Here is a 22473-nt window from a genome sequence, read left to right as displayed (position 1 = left end):
CTCTCAGTAATTACCCCTCTCGAGCTGGAGAGTGGAGTAATTGTCTTGAGTGTAACTACAGTGGATCTCTGAAAGGGGGTCATTGTGTGGAGTTAAGACTCCAATTCAGTGAACAGCTTTGTTTGTGCTGCAAAAGATAATGAAAGTATTTGGTTAGCCAGGCTGAGGTGGAAATACAGTAAGATATGAAAAGAATGATGTGAAGTGAGGCGAGAGAAGGGGATAAAGTGTGATAAAATGATAAAGTGAAGGCTCATGGAAGAATTGCTTCTCATTATTTCTGTCTTCATGTTAAAGCTTCCTCTCTGAAGGATTTTGTGTAGGAACAACACAAAAAAATTCTCTTTCAAATTTTTTTTTACTCTTAAAAGCACCAAAATTGTCATTATTCCACACCATAAACCTTACAACATGTGTACCATGCTTCATCGCTATTTACAGTATCTTTTACACTCATTTCACAACAAGTCAGCAAACACCAGGACTTCAGTTCTGCCTAAATAACAAAATTAATAACCAAAAAAAATTAAGCTTTTACTTTACGTTCTTTGTTGTTGTAACCAAAGCGTTCTAGACATCATTTCTTGTGGAAAGTTATACAAAACATAGAAAATGCATAAAAAAATAACACACCTATATACATATCTATATACTGTTGTCAATATATAGTATGCACAAACAAGGAAGAAAGCCCTTATTGATCATTATTTTGCCAGGTATGGAAGACTTCACAATTAAAAGATTATATAAGAATTAGTTTACACGCACATTTAACTTCAAGGTTTATAAATAAAACTTTTAAAACAACCCCCAAACTCTTCCTTATAGCTAATAAATAAGAAAAAAACAGTCTTAATTTAATGTATTTCATTTTCTTTTTGGCCGGCTTCAACCATCTTGCATTCTTTTTTTTCTTCAGGTATTTCCTGCAGGTGCAAGATAATCTTTCATGTGTATAATTTAAGACATAAATTAGATTATTAAAGTAAATATGAAATTAAATTAGACATGGTAAGAAGCAAACAGCAAACAAAGGTGAAATGCAGTACCTTGTACAACAGAGTGTCTTTGGCAACAAAAAGCTGTAAGTGTAGATTGTCCATTGATTGTTTCAAGAATAATGAATAAGTATCAAAGTACAGCTGTAAATCAGATTTTTCTCTAGGCATGCAATGCTTCATCGACTCCATCATCCTGACCATAAGTCTCGTTTTAAAACTACTTTCCTTTTGCGGCTTCAGAGCTCTTTTCCTTCTGCTTTTGCAGATTAAATTTCCCCAGTGGTTTGTCTCATTTGAAAGGCAGAAAATGTGTGTAGGCTACAAAATTTGTGCACGAGCATGTTTACTTGTATGTGTTTCCGAGCAGACGTACTTTTGTGTATCCCCCTGCATGCATGCATTATGGATGTTTGCACATTTGCTCATAGTTATTCCTGTTCACATGTGCATATTGTGTTCATTTATGTCTCGGTCGCTCATATTTGTGCATGTGTGTCTGCATACATTTGAGGATCGCTATATGTTTGCAGGCTTGGTCATATTTATGCTTGTGTGTGTGTGTGGTCCAGAAGTGATTTCTACCTTTATCAGTCCTGTATCATATCAAGTCTTTTCAAACACTGTCTCCTTTGTATGTCTTGAAATAAAATACAGTTTTGTGTTTGTAAGGTGAGTTTTTTTCCTATTTAAAAAAAAACAAAAAGAAGAAAAGAAAACACCTCTAAAATTTCAAGACTTCATCAAGTCAGATCTCCAACAATCCACTGCTGTTCTCCACCCCGTTAGGCGTGCCAGTCTTCTCATCTCCGTTGGTGATTTGGTCAGCGACAGGATTGGTAGGTACAGCGCTGGAGTTGAGCTCTGTGGTCTCTTCGCTCCGAGAATCTGCGTCTCCCTCCACAGCTACAGCTTTGCCCTGCATTGCAGAATCTGCGTGGGTCTTCTGATGCTTTGAGAGGTGGTCGCTGCGTGTGAAACGCTTGTTGCACAGTAGACAGGTGAACTTCTTCTCCCGCGTGTGGGTGCGCACATGCCTCTCCAGTTCATCAGAGCGGGTGAAACGTTTCCCGCAGAACAGCCAGTTGCAAACAAAGGGCCGTTCGCCGGTGTGCCAGCGCAGGTGGGCTTTCAGGTGGGAGGCCTTGCCGTAGACTTTCCCACAGCCCGGGATGTGGCAGCTGTGCACTGGTTTCTTCCTCAGGGATGCAGCAGAGGCTCCCAGCCTCTCCAGCTCCTGGCAGTTGGGGCAGTCGCATGAAGACCGGGTGGGTGTAGCCCCTCCGCTGTAGCCCCCTGATCCCCTAGCAGGCTTTAGGCCCATGGGATTCTCAATTAGCCCTGCACTTGGCACAGGTTTGGGCTTGTACATGTCCTGGGGCAGCATGTGCTGGGAAGGTTGGAGGAGATGTGAGGAGGAGCCCAGTCCCACGGAGGGGTAAGGAGCTGGGTTAAGTGGTGTAAAATCGGTGCTGTAACTGGGCAGCTGTGGGCTAAGGGATGCCTGTGGTGCCACAGGCTGCAGGGAGGCCTGCAGACCTCCATCTGCTTGGGGCTGGGTTGCTGACAGCCAGTTGGAGTTGGGATGGACATCCCACCAGGAAGATGTAGCATTAGCTGGAGCAGCAGTTATGCCAGGGTGGATACCAGCCTTATACCACGAGCCATAGGGGTGTGTCATATCCAGCGAAGTATACACACTGGTGAGACAATCGGCTGTAGCATGGGCCTTGGACACTAAAAGAGACGGGTCCTGTGAGACCGAAGTCTGGAAGGAGTGAGAGAAAGGGTTATATTCTGTAGTGTAGCCTCCGGCTGAAGGAGGGGGACTTCCAGTGGGTGTAAGCAGCCCGCCACCTCCTCCTCCTCCAGCTGAAGTGAAGGAGCCAGTGTAGGAGTCTGCCAGGCCACTGCTGTCTGTGGTCCGCCCGTTCTTGGCTGTCTGAAGGTCAGAGGTCATGTTGTAGGGCTTCTTTACTGGAGAGGTGCTGGCAGTCTTACCGGGTGTAGCTGAATCCCTGACAGGGCTGGTGCTGCCAAACTTGTTGCAGGTAGCTGTTAACATAGCCAGAGGACTGGAGCCATAGCGTGCGTCTTCCTGGGGAGGAGGAGACACGGGAGAAAATTAGACTTTCTGCAGGAAATGGCTGCTTGCTGCTGCCGCTTCTGTCAGTGTCAACTCTAATAAAAAACGTATGTGTGACAACCACCGCTGGCTTTTCCTCCTCTCTCTGTTTTCTAAGTGGTCACGGCAATTTTAAGCAGTGGATGTTTGTGTTTGTAAAGTTTCAGCTGTGCTCAGCAAAGGAGGAACTCCCTCACTTTTAGTTTTGTCCAAACTGCTTTCGACCAGCTTAAATTAATTTAACATTTATGTTTGCTTGAAAAATACAAAAATCCACCTGAATTTACAGTTCTCCTCATACAGACGATTTAAATATGTACCAGGTCATCTAACTGCCATCATGGCAACGAGCTATTGTTCTCGGTCGTGATCTTATTATCTACAAAGCAAAAAATGTGCCATTTTTGAACTGAACCGATTACATCAGATTATATATTTGACTCAAACATGTCACAAGAATTTAATTTGATTTATGTTAGGTTCCCACGTGGCAAGTACCTAACGCTACAGCAGAACATTTCAGAGACTTTCTGCTGGATGCACAGTTTACACATGGATATAACTAATAAAACATCAGCTTATATTCCTGTATTTCTGTTTAAACTGTGCGCTGAGGTGTCAACTATCAAACCAGCTGTGACACATCTGTAACTACAGCATGTAACTTTTAATATTCGTGGTTAAAAATCAAATATTCTGCTAACTTTTAGATATAAATCTGACTCACTCTCAGTTCATTCACTTTCTCTCACAACACACTCTGGTTGAACTCCCTTCTTCATGCAGATTTTCCTCTGTTTTGTAAGTAATAAAAAGTCGTGACATCCTTTAAGATGAACTAGCCTGCTGCCCTTACAGGACCTGTTATCTTCATGTCTTGCACCTCTGACAGTTCCCAGATAAAGAGCAATCACATCTTAAGGAAACGCCAAATTTGTGCAAATATAGGCTCGGTGTGAATAGAAATATTTCAAGGCACTTTCAGCAGCTTAGCCTTTAGTATATTTAAATCTCTTTTATCACTCTTATTTTTTTCTCTCTCACTATGTATAATAACCTATGAGACGACCTGAAACTACTGGAAGTTTCTTCCTTAGTAACTGCACGACTTTCTTATAAATATTCCACCATCAAAAGTTTGTATTAAGAAGAAGGAGAAAAATGAAAAGCTACTTACAATTACATTCCCTACCTCCAGAATAGATGCGGCCATCCCTGAGAAACAAAATCCTTAGGAAGCTGAGGGGAGTGGGAGCAGCGCAGCTCAGAGTCCCGGGACAGTTTGGAAGAAGTTGGGCTCTAACGCGGGGAAGTGTTTTGAGGCACTCGGGTCCCGCCCCCTAATTATAGGCTATGGGCTCTTTGAAGACTCGCTAAGAAGCAATAAAAACCCAGAGCCGAGGGAAAATGGACGGAGATTGGTGGCTAAAATCAGGACATCCCACCTCCCCAAACGAGAGTGTCGAATCTTTTTTTTTTTTTTTCAATATAAATGCATGAATGGGTTAGTCATCAATCACAGTGTGGACATTATTTCAATTTCACTGGCATTATTTTTTCCACTGGGATTAGTCCAGTGGAGTCTGAAGGAAACGACTACATTTGACATCCCCTCAGAGAATTATCTGGATGGACTCGTCTATAGAGACGCTCACGCACGCCCTCAGTTATAAGCTGGCTGTGTTAGACACTAAACTGCAAAACTGCAAATAAAAAGTGCGAAACGACTTAAGCTTTCTCTTCTGCTTCTTCTCCGAGAGAGCAAAATAACAAAAGAACGTGTAGCCTCTGCCACATAAATTTAAAAAGAAGAAAAAAAAATGAGTTGACCGAGTCTGTGGTTTCTATCAGAGATTTTATTATTCTGGTTTCAACCCTCTCTCTGTTTCCAATATTCTTAAACGCATTTAACTGCCTTTTCAGACATTAACTGTGATGGTTAAAGAGGTTAAACTACAGAGGCATGCGAAGAAGAAAAGGATCCAGTCATTAAATAAAATAAAGAAAAGATTATCACATCAAATAAAATGAATTAAAACGCTTAGTTTAAAAAAAAAAAAGACCAAAAAGAAGAAGACTGTTTCCTTAAAGTGGGAAACAGGGGAAGAAATAAAAGATTAAGATTAAGAAAAAAGTGGAAAATCCAGAAATATGTAAGAAATATGTCTTGCCTAAAAAATGTATTTCAAATATTATGTTAACAGAGGAAAACTGTTAGTTAAAAAATGGGCTGTTGGATAAATTTTTCAAGTTGTTTTAAGTGTGCCAGCTTAAAACAAGTTTGCTCCCAAACTGCTTTTACACTGACTGGAGCAGTCTCTTTGCATATTAGACTCCATTTAGATTCACAAAACATAAACTATAAATTACTATTTGTTAAGAGGTTAATTCTATTGGTTTCCATTATATCCAAATTATTATATTATCACAAACCTGCCAGACTCAACTCTTCAGCTGATTCTTTTCATTGCATAACAATATAAAGATAAAAATTCATACACATTATGTAAATGTGTTAAATTAAGGAAAATTGAGCATAAATTAAAAACTGTACAAAACTGTACATTTATGGATCATAACATGAGCCCAAGAGTGAATGAAGGGCTTTTTACAGATTATTATTATAAAAACATTAGGATTTAAATAGAGTGGAATCTGTGGGTCTAAGCAGGCCTAAATGAAGGTTAAAGTAATGATATTTGCGGTGTTTACAGTACAATAACTGTGTTATAAATGGGGAATAAATATACATGTCAGTAGTAGCTTAGTTTTGATTGAATTTAAATTTCTTCTACTGAGGCTTCCCTACACGACAGGCCATGTTCATTTGACAGATTTTGTTCACTGGTTAAAAAAGTCAAAAACTCAACTCTGAGTCTCGAGTAAGACAGAATCTCAGTGCCTTTTTGTGGGCGTCTCGTTTTCTGAAGGAGAGCACAGAAGATTAAAATTGTTGTCAAAAATAAACATATAATTTCTGTCCTTATTTTCTCCTCAATTACAGGGCATGGTCAGAGCTGGGCTTGTCGTTCTGGAGAGTCTGGCCCTCACATGAACACAGCGGCTATATTTGGCAGTCTGCTCTCCAACTGACCTTCATCGCTTTATTTTCTTATTCCAGAAGGAGTGTGAGTGGAAGAACAAAGGCCACAACATGCGATAGTTCACACTGTCACACACTCCTACAAGACTGTGTTCGCAGTCATATAAACTTACAGAGCCCACTATGAACTGAGGGCAAAATGATGAAATATCTATCTATCTATCTATCTATCTATCTATCTATCTATCTATCTATCTATCTATCTATCTATCTATCTATCTATCTATCTATCTATCTATCTATCTATCTATCTATCTATCTATCTATCTATCTATCTATCTATCTATCTATCTAAATCCTCAGATGTGTTCTACGTGGCGGTCTTTTGACACTTTCAGGGGTATTTCTCTCCCCTCTCATTTGACACATGGTCTCTTACTGGTGTAAGGTCTTTAAGTGAAGTGTTCCTTTTCTTCTCACTCTTCATTAATACTTTATGTCTTACACTTAAGTGAAATGATAGGGGATGTAAAAAAAGCTCTCATACTCCTGTAAAGTGGTCTGCCATGGGCTGTTTTTCCTCATTTTTTATGAGACTTGTAGTAATCTGAAACTTTGGCGTGCTCCCATTTACAGTTCTCTTCAAAAGACAACAAGTGAGATCTATAATTAGAGAATGCGTTGAGCTCTTAACAGGCTCTTCAAAAAGCTTTCTCTGCCCTATTTGCTATTTTCTACGTTGTGTGGCTTGGATTTTTGCGTATAGACACTGTGAGCCCAATGAGCCTTTGGGTGTTGGGTGGGCATAGTTTTGTTGCTCAGGGCTGATTATAAGTTTCATTATGTTACTGTACATGTGACAACTATCACGTTTCATAGCTAGCTCATCAACCCATGTCTGTTTGAATGAATTAAGTGGTGTGTGATTGCCTTCTTAATAAAATCATTTTTATTTAGCCCAGTTTTCTGTCTAACCACCTGCAAGTTTAAATAAATAGATTCCTTTACTGCTTCATCAGTAATATAGAGCTGTTTAAACTTGGCTACACCTTACTCTGAGATTTTATGCAAACATGGAAGTCTTGTGCGTTTCTGTTGCACAGACACAGCACTGGCATCATCTTCTTCTTTGATTTGATTGCTGCTGGCAGGTAGATACTTCATTTTTGTTATTTGCCATTAAGTTCCAAAGATACTTAGAAAGTGTATCTTCCACCAAGACCAATACCCAAACTGGTAGTTTTGAAGAAAGTGTTCTGGGTCTGCACCAAAACTGTAATTTCCTAACTCTCTATGTCTTCACCAAGTTTGATTAATATATTTTCTGTTGTCTAATCTTCTTACATGACTGAAGGAATGCAATGAAACTGCATCCAACACAGACTGTCTCTGCCATGTTCACCAGTGGACAGTTTTTCTGTGGGAGCTGTTACACGTAGGCGAAGAATCTGCTGGTTTTTCAGCTTAATGGTGGGTTGAAATGATGGCAGTGACAATCTGGTGCTTTAAAAAAAAATCATGTTTCATACTCTGTACGTGACAACAATCACAGTTTGAAGTTTTTACTAATTAAATGAAACACAATATTTAAAAAGGCTCCTGTATGTCCTGTCTGTTCATGTAACACTGTGAATATTAATGCTAGTAGTAGTAGTAGTATTTATTTATTGTCATTGTCAAGAACAATGAAATTGCGTTTGGGGCTTCCATACAACCCAAAAAAAAAAAAAAAAAAAAGAAGAAGAAGAAAATAATAAATACCCCTTAAAACCCAAGTGTACATATTTAACCCAGTGTGACTCCAATGCAATAAGACAATCCTTAGCAATAATGTTCGTAGAAATTCAGACAAAGACCTGAGAAACATGACAAAATACAACAATGCAACCCATTCAATATTATTGTACTGTGAGATATGATATCAGATATGATAGTTATCTATTTAAGAAAGAGGGGGGGGGGGGGGGGGGGGGCAGGAGGGGGAAGAGAATAAAGATATGATGCACCAATGCAGACCAGTTCATTGCTATTAAGAAGTTGGATATGGTTATTGTCCGTGAGACAACCATATTGCTATTAATGCAATTTGAGAATCTGCCCCAAAAGGTTAAACGTCCAGATGGACAGAATCAACCTTTTGGGATTTACTTGCCTACATGATTGAGCATACATCAAGATAATTTGAGAAATTAGTTTTATTGTTGTATAATTATATGTTTATATGTCAGAAATGTAAAATGAAAATGATTAAAAATGATAAAAAGATTTCAGTCCTGATATCAAAATCCAGTTCTTCCACATTCTACCATACGTGTTCCTCGCCTTTTGGAGTATTTTCTAATTTAAAAAGAAAATATTGAAAAAATGTGTACACAGTGGAAGAGATTAATGTGAATAGGTCAGGATGTAGGCAACTCTGGAGCAGCTTATTTTATGTACTTGTGTCTCGGAAGTGGTAAATTTTAAGTTTATAATCTGGATGATTTTAAAGAAAATATATATTTTGGTACCTGGTACATAGTACCTCGGATATTATAGTCTTTTAGTAGTAAGTTCATACAGGAGGAATCTTTCCTGAAGTAGTAGTAAAGAGTAGGACAGATGATTTGTTGTGGTGTTTAATAGAAACGAAGCTCAAGACTGCCTAAAACATAGCAGCAGGACTTTCTAGATGTTAGGTAATGTCTACATATACTAGGGATTTTTTCATAGGTCTTTCTAACTTTCTGTTTTCTACATTGGTTTTAAATTGGCCTCTTGGTATCATTAGACCATTACAGCAACCAAGTAAGTGTGTATAATGGTGGATCAATGGAATATCTCGCCGTAATGCATTTCCCTTGAAAATTCCCTTTTGGGCTGCAACCCTCAGAAAATTAACAATGTTAATAATACTGCGACAGAGGGGGAAAATTGAAATGATTAGATGTGTTTTACTTTGGTGCTGATGGAAATGTGGTGAGAGGGAATCAGGGTCAGGGATAGACTTGCCTTGCAGCATGACTCCGTGCTATTTTTCCAGGCTGTGTGGTCAAAGATTCAGAGAGCTTGTCAACGGAAAATGGGAAAGCGAGAGAAGTGGGGGAGAAGAGAGAAAGAGGGAGATGTATAGACAGCGAGACTGGGAGGAAGAGAGACAGGGCAGCGCAGCGGTGACTATCGCGTTCATTTGTACTGCTGTTGATGCTGCTGATTGTGGCCTCCGATGTTAGTCACTTATGCCTTCGTTGAGTCCGACATGAAAAGGAACAACATGCTTTTAATAAAATGACCTGCCAGGCTCGAGCGGTCTGTCTCTGCTTTGGGGCACGTTGGTGGTTTTGAGTAATTCAACCGCCAACAGGCTACATTTCAACCAGTGGACAGAACATATTCAGACACGAGACGTGGTGGTAGTCACATACAGCAGGGACGATGATGTACCAGTAACCTTGTCTCTATATGACGAAAAGAAGCAAAATGTTTCCCTCTGCTTATTTCCTCGAGTGTTGTACCTGAATAGCTAAAAAGTTTGTTCCCATTTTGTGCCTCTGTGACCACACATGTCCAAAATAATCCCACATGGGGAGACATTACATTTTTCCCTCTATGAAAAACTTTTACTGTTAGCAGAACGACACACTTATTATCCCACTTTGGAATCACGAATGTTGTGCAACATGCTGAATATGTTGTTGCTGTTCAGCGTATTACATGCTACTATCAGCTCTGGAAAATACAAAAGTTCATCTATTCCCAAACAAATCCCAGTCCGCCGCCTTCTTGCTGTATACAAGCCGACATCTGGCCTGTAATCTCCCCGTCTGTCGAGGAGACCTGTGGCCACCTAATGACCCCAACAGGCGTCATGCATGCAATTGCCCAAGATGGTGCAATGACAGCAATGACAGTCTCTTTCAATATCTCTTTATACATACTTTGTGAAATGAGAGGGACTTTTAAGCTACTGTGCTTTTGACTGGACAATGTGCATTGTCTAGTGAGCAATGTGTGGCAGCATTAGAGTATATGTTTGATTAGGTTACTGTAAGTTCAGTCCACACTTGGATTTTCATAAAAACAGATTTGATAGTAAAAATAAATAAAGTGATGGAACAACACTTGTCTGGGTGATAATGTGCAGAACTACATAATCCTCAGGCTGAGAGAGAACTCTGATTTTACACATGATTTCACTTTAACATGAAGAAAAGAAAAGATTATTTGTAGCCTCCCTGCTACAATTGACTTGTGTATTATTTTTATTGATAAATCAGTTCAATTCAGGTTTGAGCAAAAGAATATTGTGTATTTTTGTGCATTTTGTGCAACTTTAGGATATTACCATACTGGTTTAAAATGCCTGCCACATCATCAAACAAATCTAACTTTAAGATTTTTGCCTTTATATTTCATGTGATTCGTGACTAAAGCGCTGGCTTAGATTCTTCCCGAATGATTAAAAATGTAATTTAACGTCTTACTGTGTTAAAAGTATGACATTTAACAACCAGCGTAGAGACTGAACCAGATTATTCATCACAGTGAGCAAAATAAGATGCATGAGAGAACAATCACCACATCAATAATCATTTTAGTTAATTAAGCCACGTGTGGTTGAACCCAGGGGGGCAGGAATAACTCTGACTTATCTGTGTCATTACTGTGATCTCGGTAATAGATTTTTATACTTTTTGCTATCACATGTTAACATTTATAGATTTTTTTGGATAATACTTTCATGTCAGAAGTTACTGATTTACACCCACCAGGCCAGCAGACCACCTTACCCTCTCCTATATCGCTGGTTTATACATATTTAGTGCCCCCAGACCCTGACAGCAGCTGGTGCTGAGGTTTGGGTGGGAGCTCATTACTTCTTGGTGGAGCCCTGCCAAAAAGAAGGAAGGGATTTTTAAAGGGAGTAAATTGAGGTTTTCTTTTTTGGGTTTCTTTATTTTGTACGGGCAAATCCGACTCCATGCGTCGTGTGATCTGTTCCATGTGTCGTGTGTGTGCCACCAGCAGGCAGCCCTGGTCCTCTAACACTGGAAATAACTTCCGCTCGCCTTCGTTTAACGAACTACCCTCCTGGGTGTACTTGGTGAACTGAAAGAGACACATTTTTACTCTTTGTTTGGTGAAGTCTTTTCATTTAAGGGTGATTTTTTTTTCTGAATTTTAATAGCAAAAGTTGACATTTTCTCCGGCCTCCAAATTTCCCTAGAAATAGTTTGTTGTCTAATTATGTCTGTTGGCAGCAGCGCATAAACAATTTCGCAAAAAGTTAAATACTTAACAACTGGCTAGTATGATATGATAATATGTACCTTTACAGGTTTTCCTTAAGAATCTTGACAAATGCAGGCCTGCACAGTCAATTACATTTTTAGATATATAGCACCAAAGCACACTGTGAGCACTTGTAGTCTAACTATGATTGTTTCTGTCTGTATGGCGTTTCTTTTTTCTCCCTTGTGAGATCCACTTCAGCTCTGTGGTCTGCCACTCACAAGACAAAGCCTCCATCTCTCTTACTCCTTCGCTCCTAACAGAGGATCGTTCAAAGCTTTACATTTGATGTCTTAGTGCCATAACGATGTGGTTTGGAGGACTGCAATTATCATTTATTTATGAGAGACATATTGCGCTGCAGGAGAGGGATAATATCTTCAAGTGGGTCAAAAGAGAGCATTTGTCTGTATGGGTGACCAAGAGTATCAGATGTCTCTAACTTTTGAGTGATTGTATGAAACAGAAGTGAAGTGTTCCTGACTTGTGTTTCCTTTTTTTCCAAGGGGAGGCTGATGTGGGAACTTCCTGATGAAACTTATCAATCAGGGAGACTGGGATGAAGATAAGGAAGGGGCTTTAAAGGGGTTTTGAGCCCATCAAAACTATAGCTTGATATTCCAAAGTGCCGGAGTTTAATCTGGAGTGAGCTAAAACCTAAAAAAGCTGTAAGTAATCAAAGAAATGGTGAGAGCAGCGGGCAGGGCTTACAATACAGAAATAGAATGACATAGGTAGGTAAAATAAGCAGGTCGCACCTAAAGGGGACTGACTTACTTATAACCTAAAACCCCTGAAATCAAAACAAAAAGGCCAAGCCGCACCATATGTGTGCAAGAGGAAGCTCTAGTCTCTCCTTTAGACCACCCAATGCTTCACCCACACACTCTTCTGAAAAACACTGAGACTGTGCATGACTGTATAAACCAAACTTAACATATTTCACAACATCTTGGAACTAACTTTAATATTTTCAGTTCATCTATTTTCTATGATTGGAAGAAATGCCAAACCACACAAGTAAAACAGACAGATTAAGGTATTGGCATATGGGCTTTTATTGCTTCTGAATGAAAAGTGCCCTGTTAGTGAACAAAAGCTTGGGCAAAGCTTTAATCAGGAGGCTGATGGGAATTTTTGTCAATTTCATCTAGAAGATAAACAATATCTCCACTCTGACTGAGCGCAAGTGTAGAAATCCTCGCAAAGCCCGCGGAGCTTTGACTGAAAATAAAGAAGAAACCTTCCTTCCCCCCACTTGCCTGAAGCCACAGCATGTGGTCTACTCTGTTGCTGCTCTAAAAATGGCAGGCGGGCGGCCTCGGGAGAAGCCCAGAACAGCCTCCACCGTAATGGCCGTGTGGGTGTGGCCCCTAGTAGATGGCTTTTGAGGGGGCCCCTCCCGGACGCCCGCACCCCTTGCCAGCGCCCAAGGGCTCCAGGCTGCCTGACCAGAGACACCGCGATGCGGCCCACGCTGAACCCAGGCCGAGTCGGGCTAGAGTGGGGTGGGCTGGGCTAGGCCAGGGCCAGGGCCAGGACAGGCTCCACAGCTGCTTTAAGGCAAGTTCCTGCACTCCTGCCCTCTGCTGGGGTCAGAGGGAAACAATGTGACCAAAAATATGCGAATCCATCACAGCCATGCAGGTCAAAGCAACATTTTAGAGAACAGAGATAAACACGGGAAGCGCCTTTTTTAATGAAATTGACCCACGTGCCAATTTTTCACAAAGATTTGCAACAAAGTGCTCGTAATCTATTTCAGTTCGTGCCCTCTGTGTGTTTTTACAGTTATTTTAATTTTCTATCGTTTTTATTATTTTGGTTGTGCAGTGCTTTGTGAAGATATGTCTGTAAAAAGCACTATAAATAAACTTTCCTTACTAACTTACATGAACACTATATTTAAGAGAGGTATTGAACTTTTTGTCAGACCGCATGTGCCTGCCACCAATAGCGCTGAGTTACTTTGAAGGTTAAACTACCCAAAAGTACATAAATAAGCTCAAACATGGCCGGCTTCAGCAGTTCAAAGAAGCTTACACGTGAATACATTGGCAATACTAATCTAGTAGCCTATATATATAATAATAAAACAACATTTAGGAGTTTTTTAACGAACACGGCTTCGCATTAAACATGATCTGCTTTGACTATATAACACGTAAACACAAAGATGTTTCCAGCTCTCATGCAAAACACAGACAGATTGTGCAGTCAATAGTAGGTCCCTGGCACAGGCTGACGCCAAGAAATGAGAGAAAGAAATGAGCTGGTATGCTATGTGCTACCATTTCCACTGTTTTAATGTGGTGAAGAAAGGGCTTTAATCCTTAAAAGGATCTTTGGCAGGTCAAACAAACAGTACAATTCCACATATGCATCCTGGCCTGTCATTGAAAGAAACACACAGCAACAACACTGGCGAATCGCATCCATCAGTTTTCACATTTAAAGCCCTGTAATAGGATACGGAACAAAAAAAGGAAGAAAACCCCCCCAAATGAACGGCTAAATTAAGCTCTGGGACGCCATGTAGTGTTGCTAACCTTAGCAGGCTACTGTATGGTTGAGTAGAACTAATGAAAGCCTCTCAGCTGATGATCATGTTACCCTCTGGCGGATGATACACCTAGCATCCATGACATATCATTACACAGGTTAAGCTTTGCTTGTAATACTGCAGATCTGACAGCCTGAACAGTGATGCTGAGTGATAGTGTGAAGCCAGCCACTCAGCCTCTGGTTTGAATCAGTGGAATGGGATTGAAGGGGCTCACTCTCGGTCGGTAGGTTGGCTTTTATTGCTTCTCCCCTTTGGTTTTAAACAGATCTGCCTGTTTGTGGAAGTGTGGCTGGCGGTCGGCTCCTCAACTGGCAAGGCAGCGGCGTTTAATTGCTCTTTGTTGTGGCGGGTTGGGGGAGAAGGAGGCCCTGTGGTTGTCACAGCACAATGGTGCTTGAGCCTGCCAGCACACTCACACATGCACAGGCACACACATGCACCTACACATTTACACAACATGCCGCGCATATTTTAATGGCACGCATGTGCATGTATTCAAAGGAGGACATTTTTGTTAAAATTGCCTTTTCCTGATAGATAAATGTCTAGGTGCTCAATGCTTCCTTTTTAAAAGAGCCGCTGTACAATAGGAAACTGTTTATTGGCATAACAATGCTGGTTTATAATGGATTAACTGAGTGTCAGAGGAAATAAAGGCGCATTATAGGGAATTACGGGGGGAATAAACAGAAGCAACATGGTTTGTGTATTTGTGCTGTTCTATGGAGGGGCAAGCATATAATTATCACATTTGCAGGGAAGAGCTGCTGAATAATGGGTCAGAGTGGGTGCAGCGGGGCAGCGTATCCTCCTTTATTCAGCCCCTCCCTGTGTGTGTGTGAGCTTGTGTGATAAAAAGAAACCAGAAGCAGAAACAGTGATGAACTAGTGTCTGATTACTGAAGAACAATTACATGTTCCTCTAAACCACATCGCATCCTGATTCCGATACACACTACCTAAAAATGCAGCTCTACCTTCTTTTGTTTCAGCTTTGCCATCTCATGTGACTCGTCCCCACCAAAAATGTTCTCGCCTTGTTTACTTTTCCTGCAGCCCCTGCACGTGTGTTTATCCAAATCTAAAGTATTCTTTTTTCTGCTCCTCCGTCACGGTGGCTTTTGTGCTCAACTGTGGTGAGTCTTGTGTATTTCTGTGTAATTTACTCCTACAATTGGAGGAACGATGTGCTCCTCTGCTGCGCTCGGCCCCCCTCCCCTCCTCTTCCCTCCCAGTGAGGTTCTTTCCATTGATGCACTTACTGTAAAGTGTTCCCTCTGCCTCCGTCGCTGACCACATCAACTTGGCCAATCACTGATGACTCATTATACACATATAAACAGAACAAAGCACAAACAGTCATCACAGAGTTACTGCATACGTTTACACATGCAGCACAGCAGTGTCTCTCAGCCACTTCTGTCTCGGTTTTTGTCTCCCCCCCCTCTCTTTTTCTCTCTCTTTATTTCTCCCCCAGTGTTTCTCTCTTTACCGTGAACACTGTAGCTCGTATGGATGCACACAGAGTGAGCAGAATGCTGCGCCGCTGCAATTTTTGGAAATGAAAATGGAAACTGGCACCAATTAGGAAAACCAATAAAGTAACCTCAATTCTATACGTCTGCCAAGTGGTAGAGGGGATTCAGCGAGAGAATATAGCATTACATCCAGCCTTTAGGTTATCATCCAGATAACATCGTCCAGTTTTTTAAACAGGGATGCAATTGCATCCATGCCGCCCACCCATCTGGTCTACAGAAGCAGGGCATCATATAAAGATAGATCTGGTATCACTTGGGATTAACTTGCTGATTTAATGTCTTATTATCTAACATATTTTCTCTCTACAAGACAAACAGATTTCACCAGCATCAAAGCATTTTATTAAGTAAGTCTGTGTTTATATCCACTTGAAGCACAACCAGCAGTTGAGCAGTAAGGGCAACATGTTGTGATTTAGGCAAACACTAATTGCATCCCTCATGGCTGCCATGGTAAATTGATTCCTGCAGAACGATATGTACGAGAGAGGAGAAGGAAGGCTGGAGATTGGTCTGTAAGTTTAATCCTGCCTCTGGTAGACACGCAGCAATGGGGTAATGACTCGTCATGACACGTCATAGACACCTCAGCTTCACTACTGGAACTTCAACATTATGCACTCCACACTGTATATAAATGCCACTTGTTTTGCACATATTCAACTCTGTATATTTTATATATTTTATTATTATTATTATTATTATTATTATTTTTATTTATTTATTTATTTATTTTACTATTTAATTTGTAAAAATGTGTATACACACACACACACACACACACACACACACACACACACACACACACACACACACACACACACACACACACACACACACGTAGGAAAATATTTAGTATACACATCCAGAAATGCATACACTATTATATATTGTACATATATTTATTAGTTTCAGGTTGGCCATTCTTGTATTTTGCTCGTTTGTGTTGTTGTGTTTGCACATCTCTGTTGCTTGTGGGGCTCGCACACAAGAATTTCACTCGCATGTGCTGTGCCAGTGTGCCTGCACATGTGATGTGACAATAAAAGTGATTTGATTTGATTTGATTTGATTTGACTCTGAAGCCCTCTGGTGCTGATGTGGTGTTGAGAGAGCAAACAGGAGAAAGGAAAGAGCGAGAGACCTGAGCTCCAGGAGAACCACTAAATGCTGCCACATTCATGCAGAGCAGTGACGCCATGCCACACGCCAGTCAGGAACATTGCCATATATAAACATGCCCACACACACACACACACACACACACACACACACACACACACACACACACACACACACACACACACACACACACACACACACACACACACAGCTCAGCCATTTTTCATTACAAGTGCACACAAACACACACATAAAGTATGAAGACCTAATGACACCCAGAAACAGGCAAAGAAAGCTCAATTAGTGTATACAAGTACAAAAATAAAACAACTCTTGGCACACAAAAAATACACAATGAGAAAAAAACAAGTGTAATAAAATCTGACAAGACATTTACAACTCAAGATCCACTTAGCAGCTTTACCAATGTGTTGCACCGTTGCTGCATCTCAAATTGCTGCTTCCATGACATAGACTGTATATAAAAGATGGTCATAACTTCCAGATTTAAAACGCAACCATGTTTGAGAATGAGATTTAAAAATGGGACTGTACTAACCAATGGGAGACATCGTAGTGTCTAAATCTTTAACAGTTTGTGTGCCATACTTAAAATTTGATTGCATCAAGTGTGTGAGCACTGACTGCCGCCTACATGAAGAGTCCATTAAGTAACTGGGTGTGTACTCTTATTGGTCAAAAACTTACATGTGAACCGTACCGTACACTTCTCAACTTCGGGCCATTTAGCATATCAGCTATGAAAGAGTCAAAAGGAACCACTGTTCTTTCAGGATGCCAGCTAGCTGCAGTTGTATTTCAGACACTGATGCCACATTTGTTGTTGAGTTTTTGGGTAATAACACTTGCTAATACTTCTTCCCTTTATGTGTGGCCATAGCCTTCAAAAACGTTAACTTTCAGCAGCTAGCATCACACACCCAAATGTTGGTAATGTCAGTTTTGCTATGTGCACATCAGCAGATGAACCCTTGTCAGACAGGTTTGTCAAGGTCAAGAATTGATTTTCATGTAATATAAAAGAAAATTCTAAAGATGATGTCATTATTGCATCGTTTACATTTTAATAGAATAGTTCCGGTAAAAACTGAGCGAACTTCAAACGTAGAGATTTGAGTATCAGCTGAACCATCAGGAAAAAGCAGTAAGTCTTCTTCTAAAAGTTAAGAATGATTTTTCATGCTAAAAAATGCAACATTTTTGCTTTGTTTGTTTACTGATGCCGTTCGGCATTGATGAAAACTTGCATATAACTCAAGGATGCACACACACAGACACACGAACATTTCTGTGGATAAGTCACAGTGACTTGTGAGCATAAATCCACAGAAATGTTGTCCCAAGTGATGCAAATGAATGCACGGTCACAAGCGACTGTTTGTTTTCTTTTCATGCCTCTTCCCTCGCTATGATGAATGTATCCAGTCAAATATTTTAGTATTATGCACACAATTTTATTCTGAACAGTAGTTTGTTACAGAAACCATTTCTCTGTGGCTCTTTGTAGAGCTGTGTTCCAACATTTGCTTCCTTCATGGCTCTTTTCTTCTCCCCTGGGTTGTCATTCCTCCTCTGTTCATCCTGTTCTATACCGTCTACTGTTTCCTGTCTCTTTTCCTGTCCTCTTTCCCTCCCTCCGTTCTCTCTCGCCATCCCTACCACCCCCTCTGTCTCCCTCTCACAGTCTCTCTGGCCTCTCTGTCTCCCTCTCCCTCTCAGTTGGACTCATGTGGGACTGATTGAGCTTGAGGATCCAGCCCTCATCAAAGGCGGAGTGTGGTTGAATGCGAGCAAGCCACTGAGGCTCCAATCTCGCACTGGTTAATGAGCCCCCCCTTCTCCCTCTTTCTTCCTCCTCCTCCTCCTCCTCTTCCTCACTCCCCAGCCACGGCACCCCTCCAGTCTCCCCCCGTTCCTTCTCTTTTTCCTCCGCCTAGCCACTTCACATATCACTTTTCTCAGTCATCTACTTTGCTGCTTGCTCTTATTGCTCCTTCAGCCCATTTGTTGCTCTTACGGCTTCCTCTCTATTCTGTCATTCATCTGTATTTCAGCGTTTCAGCATCCTCGTCTCCCTCTCTGCCTCGTTCCCCAGTCCCTCCACTCTCCGTCAGCCACAGTCCCTCTTCAGGCGCAGCTCCAAACCGAGGCTGGCGTCTGTCTCTCTGTGTCCGACTCCCCTCCTCCTCCTTTTCCCCTTCCTCCTTTTCTAACTACCACTTCTACCATCACTGCACCAATGATACATACGCTGCCTCGCTCTCTTGCTGCGGACCCAGTCTTTAATCACTGCAAGCACTCGAGCACATCCCAGCCACACTGTTGCAAGTGCACATATGCTACGTGCATGCAAATGCAAAAGCTAAACACAGGTGGGCAACTTGCAAGCTGCCACATGCAAACACATGCACACATTGGCATAGTTTTACTTAAGGATATATGAATAATTTATCATTTCCTCTGTTTAAAAGTAGAGAAGCAAGAAAAGTACCACAATAATTTGCATCAATGTAGTAACATTTGATCTGATTCCAGATGGTAACTGGAATCAGTGGTTGATGATTAAAATTCAGCAGCTTCAGCTCTAAACAATAAACTTTAAAGAAAACAGCAGCCAGCTCCTACAAAATGTCTTTTAACTGAATAATATTCAGAATCAACATAAAAAGGGAGATAAATTCATGCAGTTTAACAGAAAGAATTCATGATTGACCTTTTTGTCCAAAATTGTATTCAGTATCAGATTGGATGTAGTATATATGTATATATATATATATATTTTTTTTTTTTTTACAAATTATTGATAGATAAAATATTTTGTGGTGAAAAATATCCTATGTCTGTAGAATAAAGAAGCTTTGCACCCACTGCAAGAGGCTGAGGTTCAACAATGATTATTAAGGTAAGATTAACACGCTCTGCAAATAATAGTTTAGATTGGGACTATTCATTTATTCTATTCAAACCTTTGTGTGTTAATTTCATGCATATATTTATCGGGTAAGAAACCTAATCTTTCTTGCAGGGATCTGAATTTTTCTCAGAGTTATCTTTTTCTGCCTGTGTAGTACTGCGCATAAGCAGATTAAGGCATTAAAGATGGCTGGCGCTTTTCTTTTCATTTTAAAATATCTCATTTTAATTCAAAATCCAAGCTGGCAGTTAGAAATAACCACAGAACTTGTTGTTTTACTATAGTATTTATACTTTTGTGTTAATCTCAAAGTTACATATTTTTCTGATGTAAGTGACCTTGAACAACACAAAGAAGAACAAACAGTTTACCCACTCTTGTTTAGGATTTTTATAACTTGTTGAGCTTTAGACCAGGATCCCTATAATTATGCTCAGATTTAGTGGCTTCAGTTTGTTTATTAGATATGAAAAATGAAAGGTTTTTTTGTTAGATAATGATGTTGCGGATAAAGTACATTACTGTTTGTGGTCTAATTTAAAACATGAGGTAATGTTGTTACAATGCCGACATTACAGACAAGCAGGATAAGGCTCTTCACAGCTTTGCCTCTCAGACATTTAAATCTTGGGATGATGTTAAAATACCAAAGTGAACTGGTTAAGTTTTGCCGAGAAATCTCAATTTGCAAACTATCTTGGCCGTCAAAGATGTGTTTACCATATTGTGCGTCTGAAATAATGAGTCACAATCAAACTCAATCACACTGTAATGTGTCATTTTCGCGCTTGGGCGCATTCAGATGATTGTTGTAGAGAAATACCTTTGACTCACAGCTCTTTTGGTTGATTTTGTATAACAAAGCCGCACGATCCAGTCTGGTATTTCTTTCTTTAGACAGTGAACTTTGGCAGACGCGTTTCTAATGTGCTTTTGCACATTAGAAACGCCGAGACCTTGAGTTTGCAATTTGACCAGCTCATCAAATTAATTAAGTAAAGCTGAAGAATCCAGTGGTGTTGGTTTTTATCTCTGAAAATGAGAATGCAGAGAGGGAAAACATCACAGATGTTCTGTAATGTGAAAGAGTTTCATTACAGCAGAGAGCGACAGTCTCAGAGTTGTTACATGTGTAACCTCAGGGTTATAAAACAGTTTTGGGTGTTTTCTAATGATCGCGGTAAGGTGAGAATTGGGCAGAATTCAGAAGCAACATTTTTTTAAATATTTATTTGGTTTTGGCTTCTTTTGTCATAACCTAAACACAACTTACTTATACACAATGCAAAAACCACACACGTACTAAAACAGCCATCTGCAGTTGTTTAGCCTTTGCTAGCTGCCATCTTTGTTTCATAGAAAACTACTAGTCACTGCTCATGTATCATCACCTTCGCACTCAGCCTCACACCATTTTTGGCCGATCTCTTGTCTTTGTTGTGTGTGGTTGTCTGGATGAGGCAGAGGGGGGAAGACCAGCAGTCAGACCACAGCACATGTTTTCAATTCCCCCCTTGCAGACCTCCCCTCTCCTCTTTTGGCCTACTCTTGGCCTTCCATCTCTCCTCTCCTCTCCACCCGTGCGTCTTGCTTTCTGTCCAGGTCCATCTAATTGCCCATTAGATTTTTTGTTTGTCTATCTGCAGGCCCTGCCTGTCTGTGGCGTGGCATCCAGCTAAAACTATCCTCCAGTCCATGCCAATTACACCATGGGAGACCACTTCTAACATTTTATACTACATCGCTGCCAACTAGGTCTTCTTTCTACACTCACACACACACACACACACACACACAGAATACATCGTGCAATTTTTCATTAAATGTTTCAGGAATAAATGAAGCTCTGGTGGTCAATGAACACTGAAGCTCCTCCTCAAATCCTTTTTGGGTTTAGATGTTAAACACGTAGCTGAACATAAAACTGTAAAAACACAGCTCATGAGGGTAGAACCTGACATCTGGTTTTTCCCTCATGGAGTCTTTCATATATGCCATAAACAGTATATGTTCTCAAAGGGTTTTTTTTTCTTTTTACATCTCTTTTAAGAGACATTTGAAAAACTGTCACGTCTGTTTCCAAGAAAAACTGACTCTCAGCTTCACACTTTTCCAGTCCAAGACAGTGACCCAAAGAAGTCAAATGATGCGGTCAAATGCTTAACTAAACACTGTTGTTGCATTCTGTAATAAAGAGAGGAAACCTAGGAAACCAAAGGCCCTCTGAGGGAAAGTTATTAATATCCTGTCAGTGGTAAATTAACTGTACTTGTACATGTTTTTGCCCCCTTTCTTTGTTTGGTCTAGCAGTGGTCCTTCCAACACTGACTGTGTGTCCTCAGTATAGTGTAGCCTGAAACAGCATGGTGATAAAACTGCTGACAAGGATGAAGACGTTTTGGAGCATATACAGTATATATATATTTATATATATATACTTCATGTGCACATCTGCTTAGCTTATGGAAGAATGACCTATACAGTAGGTGGTTGTGTTTGTGTATCTGTATGTGAGAGAAATAAACTAAGGAAGCGATTAAACCGAGTCAAACTCAGAAACTATTTGGTTGACTTGAGGAATGGTTAAAGGATGTAAATGTGGAAAAAAAAAACACAAACATTGAGTAACAGAAACTTTCACTGTCTAGCTCATTTCTAGCAGGGTCAACAAAAGACAACTAACTATCTATGGACACGGCACGAAGCAATGCCACACACAGCGAAAGGATTCTCTCTACAGTCACGGTGAGGTCTGTGCGATGACAGGGGTGTAGTGACTGTAGCACAAAGTAATTAGAGACAGTCTCCACTAGGTCACAGTTTAGTCTATAGTGGCCTTAAAAGAGACAGAGTGGGAGTGAGTGCACAAAGA

At 40.5% G+C, this 22473-nt stretch overlaps 1 protein-coding gene across 2 annotated transcripts; it reads right to left on the bottom strand.

The window, feature by feature from the left end:
* Positions 1–1637: 1637 nt before the first annotated feature.
* sp7 (Sp7 transcription factor) lies at positions 1638–4427 on the bottom strand. 2 transcript variants are annotated; one of them, XM_085407547.1, is made up of 2 exons: positions 4301–4427; positions 1638–3096 (listed from the first exon to the last, which is right to left on the bottom strand). In XM_085407547.1, exons 1-2 carry the CDS (start codon positions 4334–4336, stop codon positions 1747–1749), a joined length of 1386 nt encoding a protein of 461 aa, XP_085263673.1. In that variant the 5' UTR covers positions 4337–4427; the 3' UTR covers positions 1638–1746. The 2 variants fall into 2 exon arrangements, with proteins under 2 accessions (XP_085263673.1, XP_085263674.1); XM_085407548.1 differs by having other exon boundaries at positions 4316–4401.
* Positions 4428–22473: the final 18046 nt, after the last annotated feature.

This window comes from Rhamphochromis longiceps, linkage group LG5 (assembly GCF_057381845.1).
Source record: "Rhamphochromis longiceps isolate RC_006_pf linkage group LG5, R_longiceps_female_GT1.1, whole genome shotgun sequence".
NCBI lineage: Eukaryota > Metazoa > Chordata > Actinopteri > Cichliformes > Cichlidae > Rhamphochromis > Rhamphochromis longiceps.
Note: the sequence above shows the minus strand (reverse complement) of the source record. Positions and strands in the feature narration are given on the sequence as shown.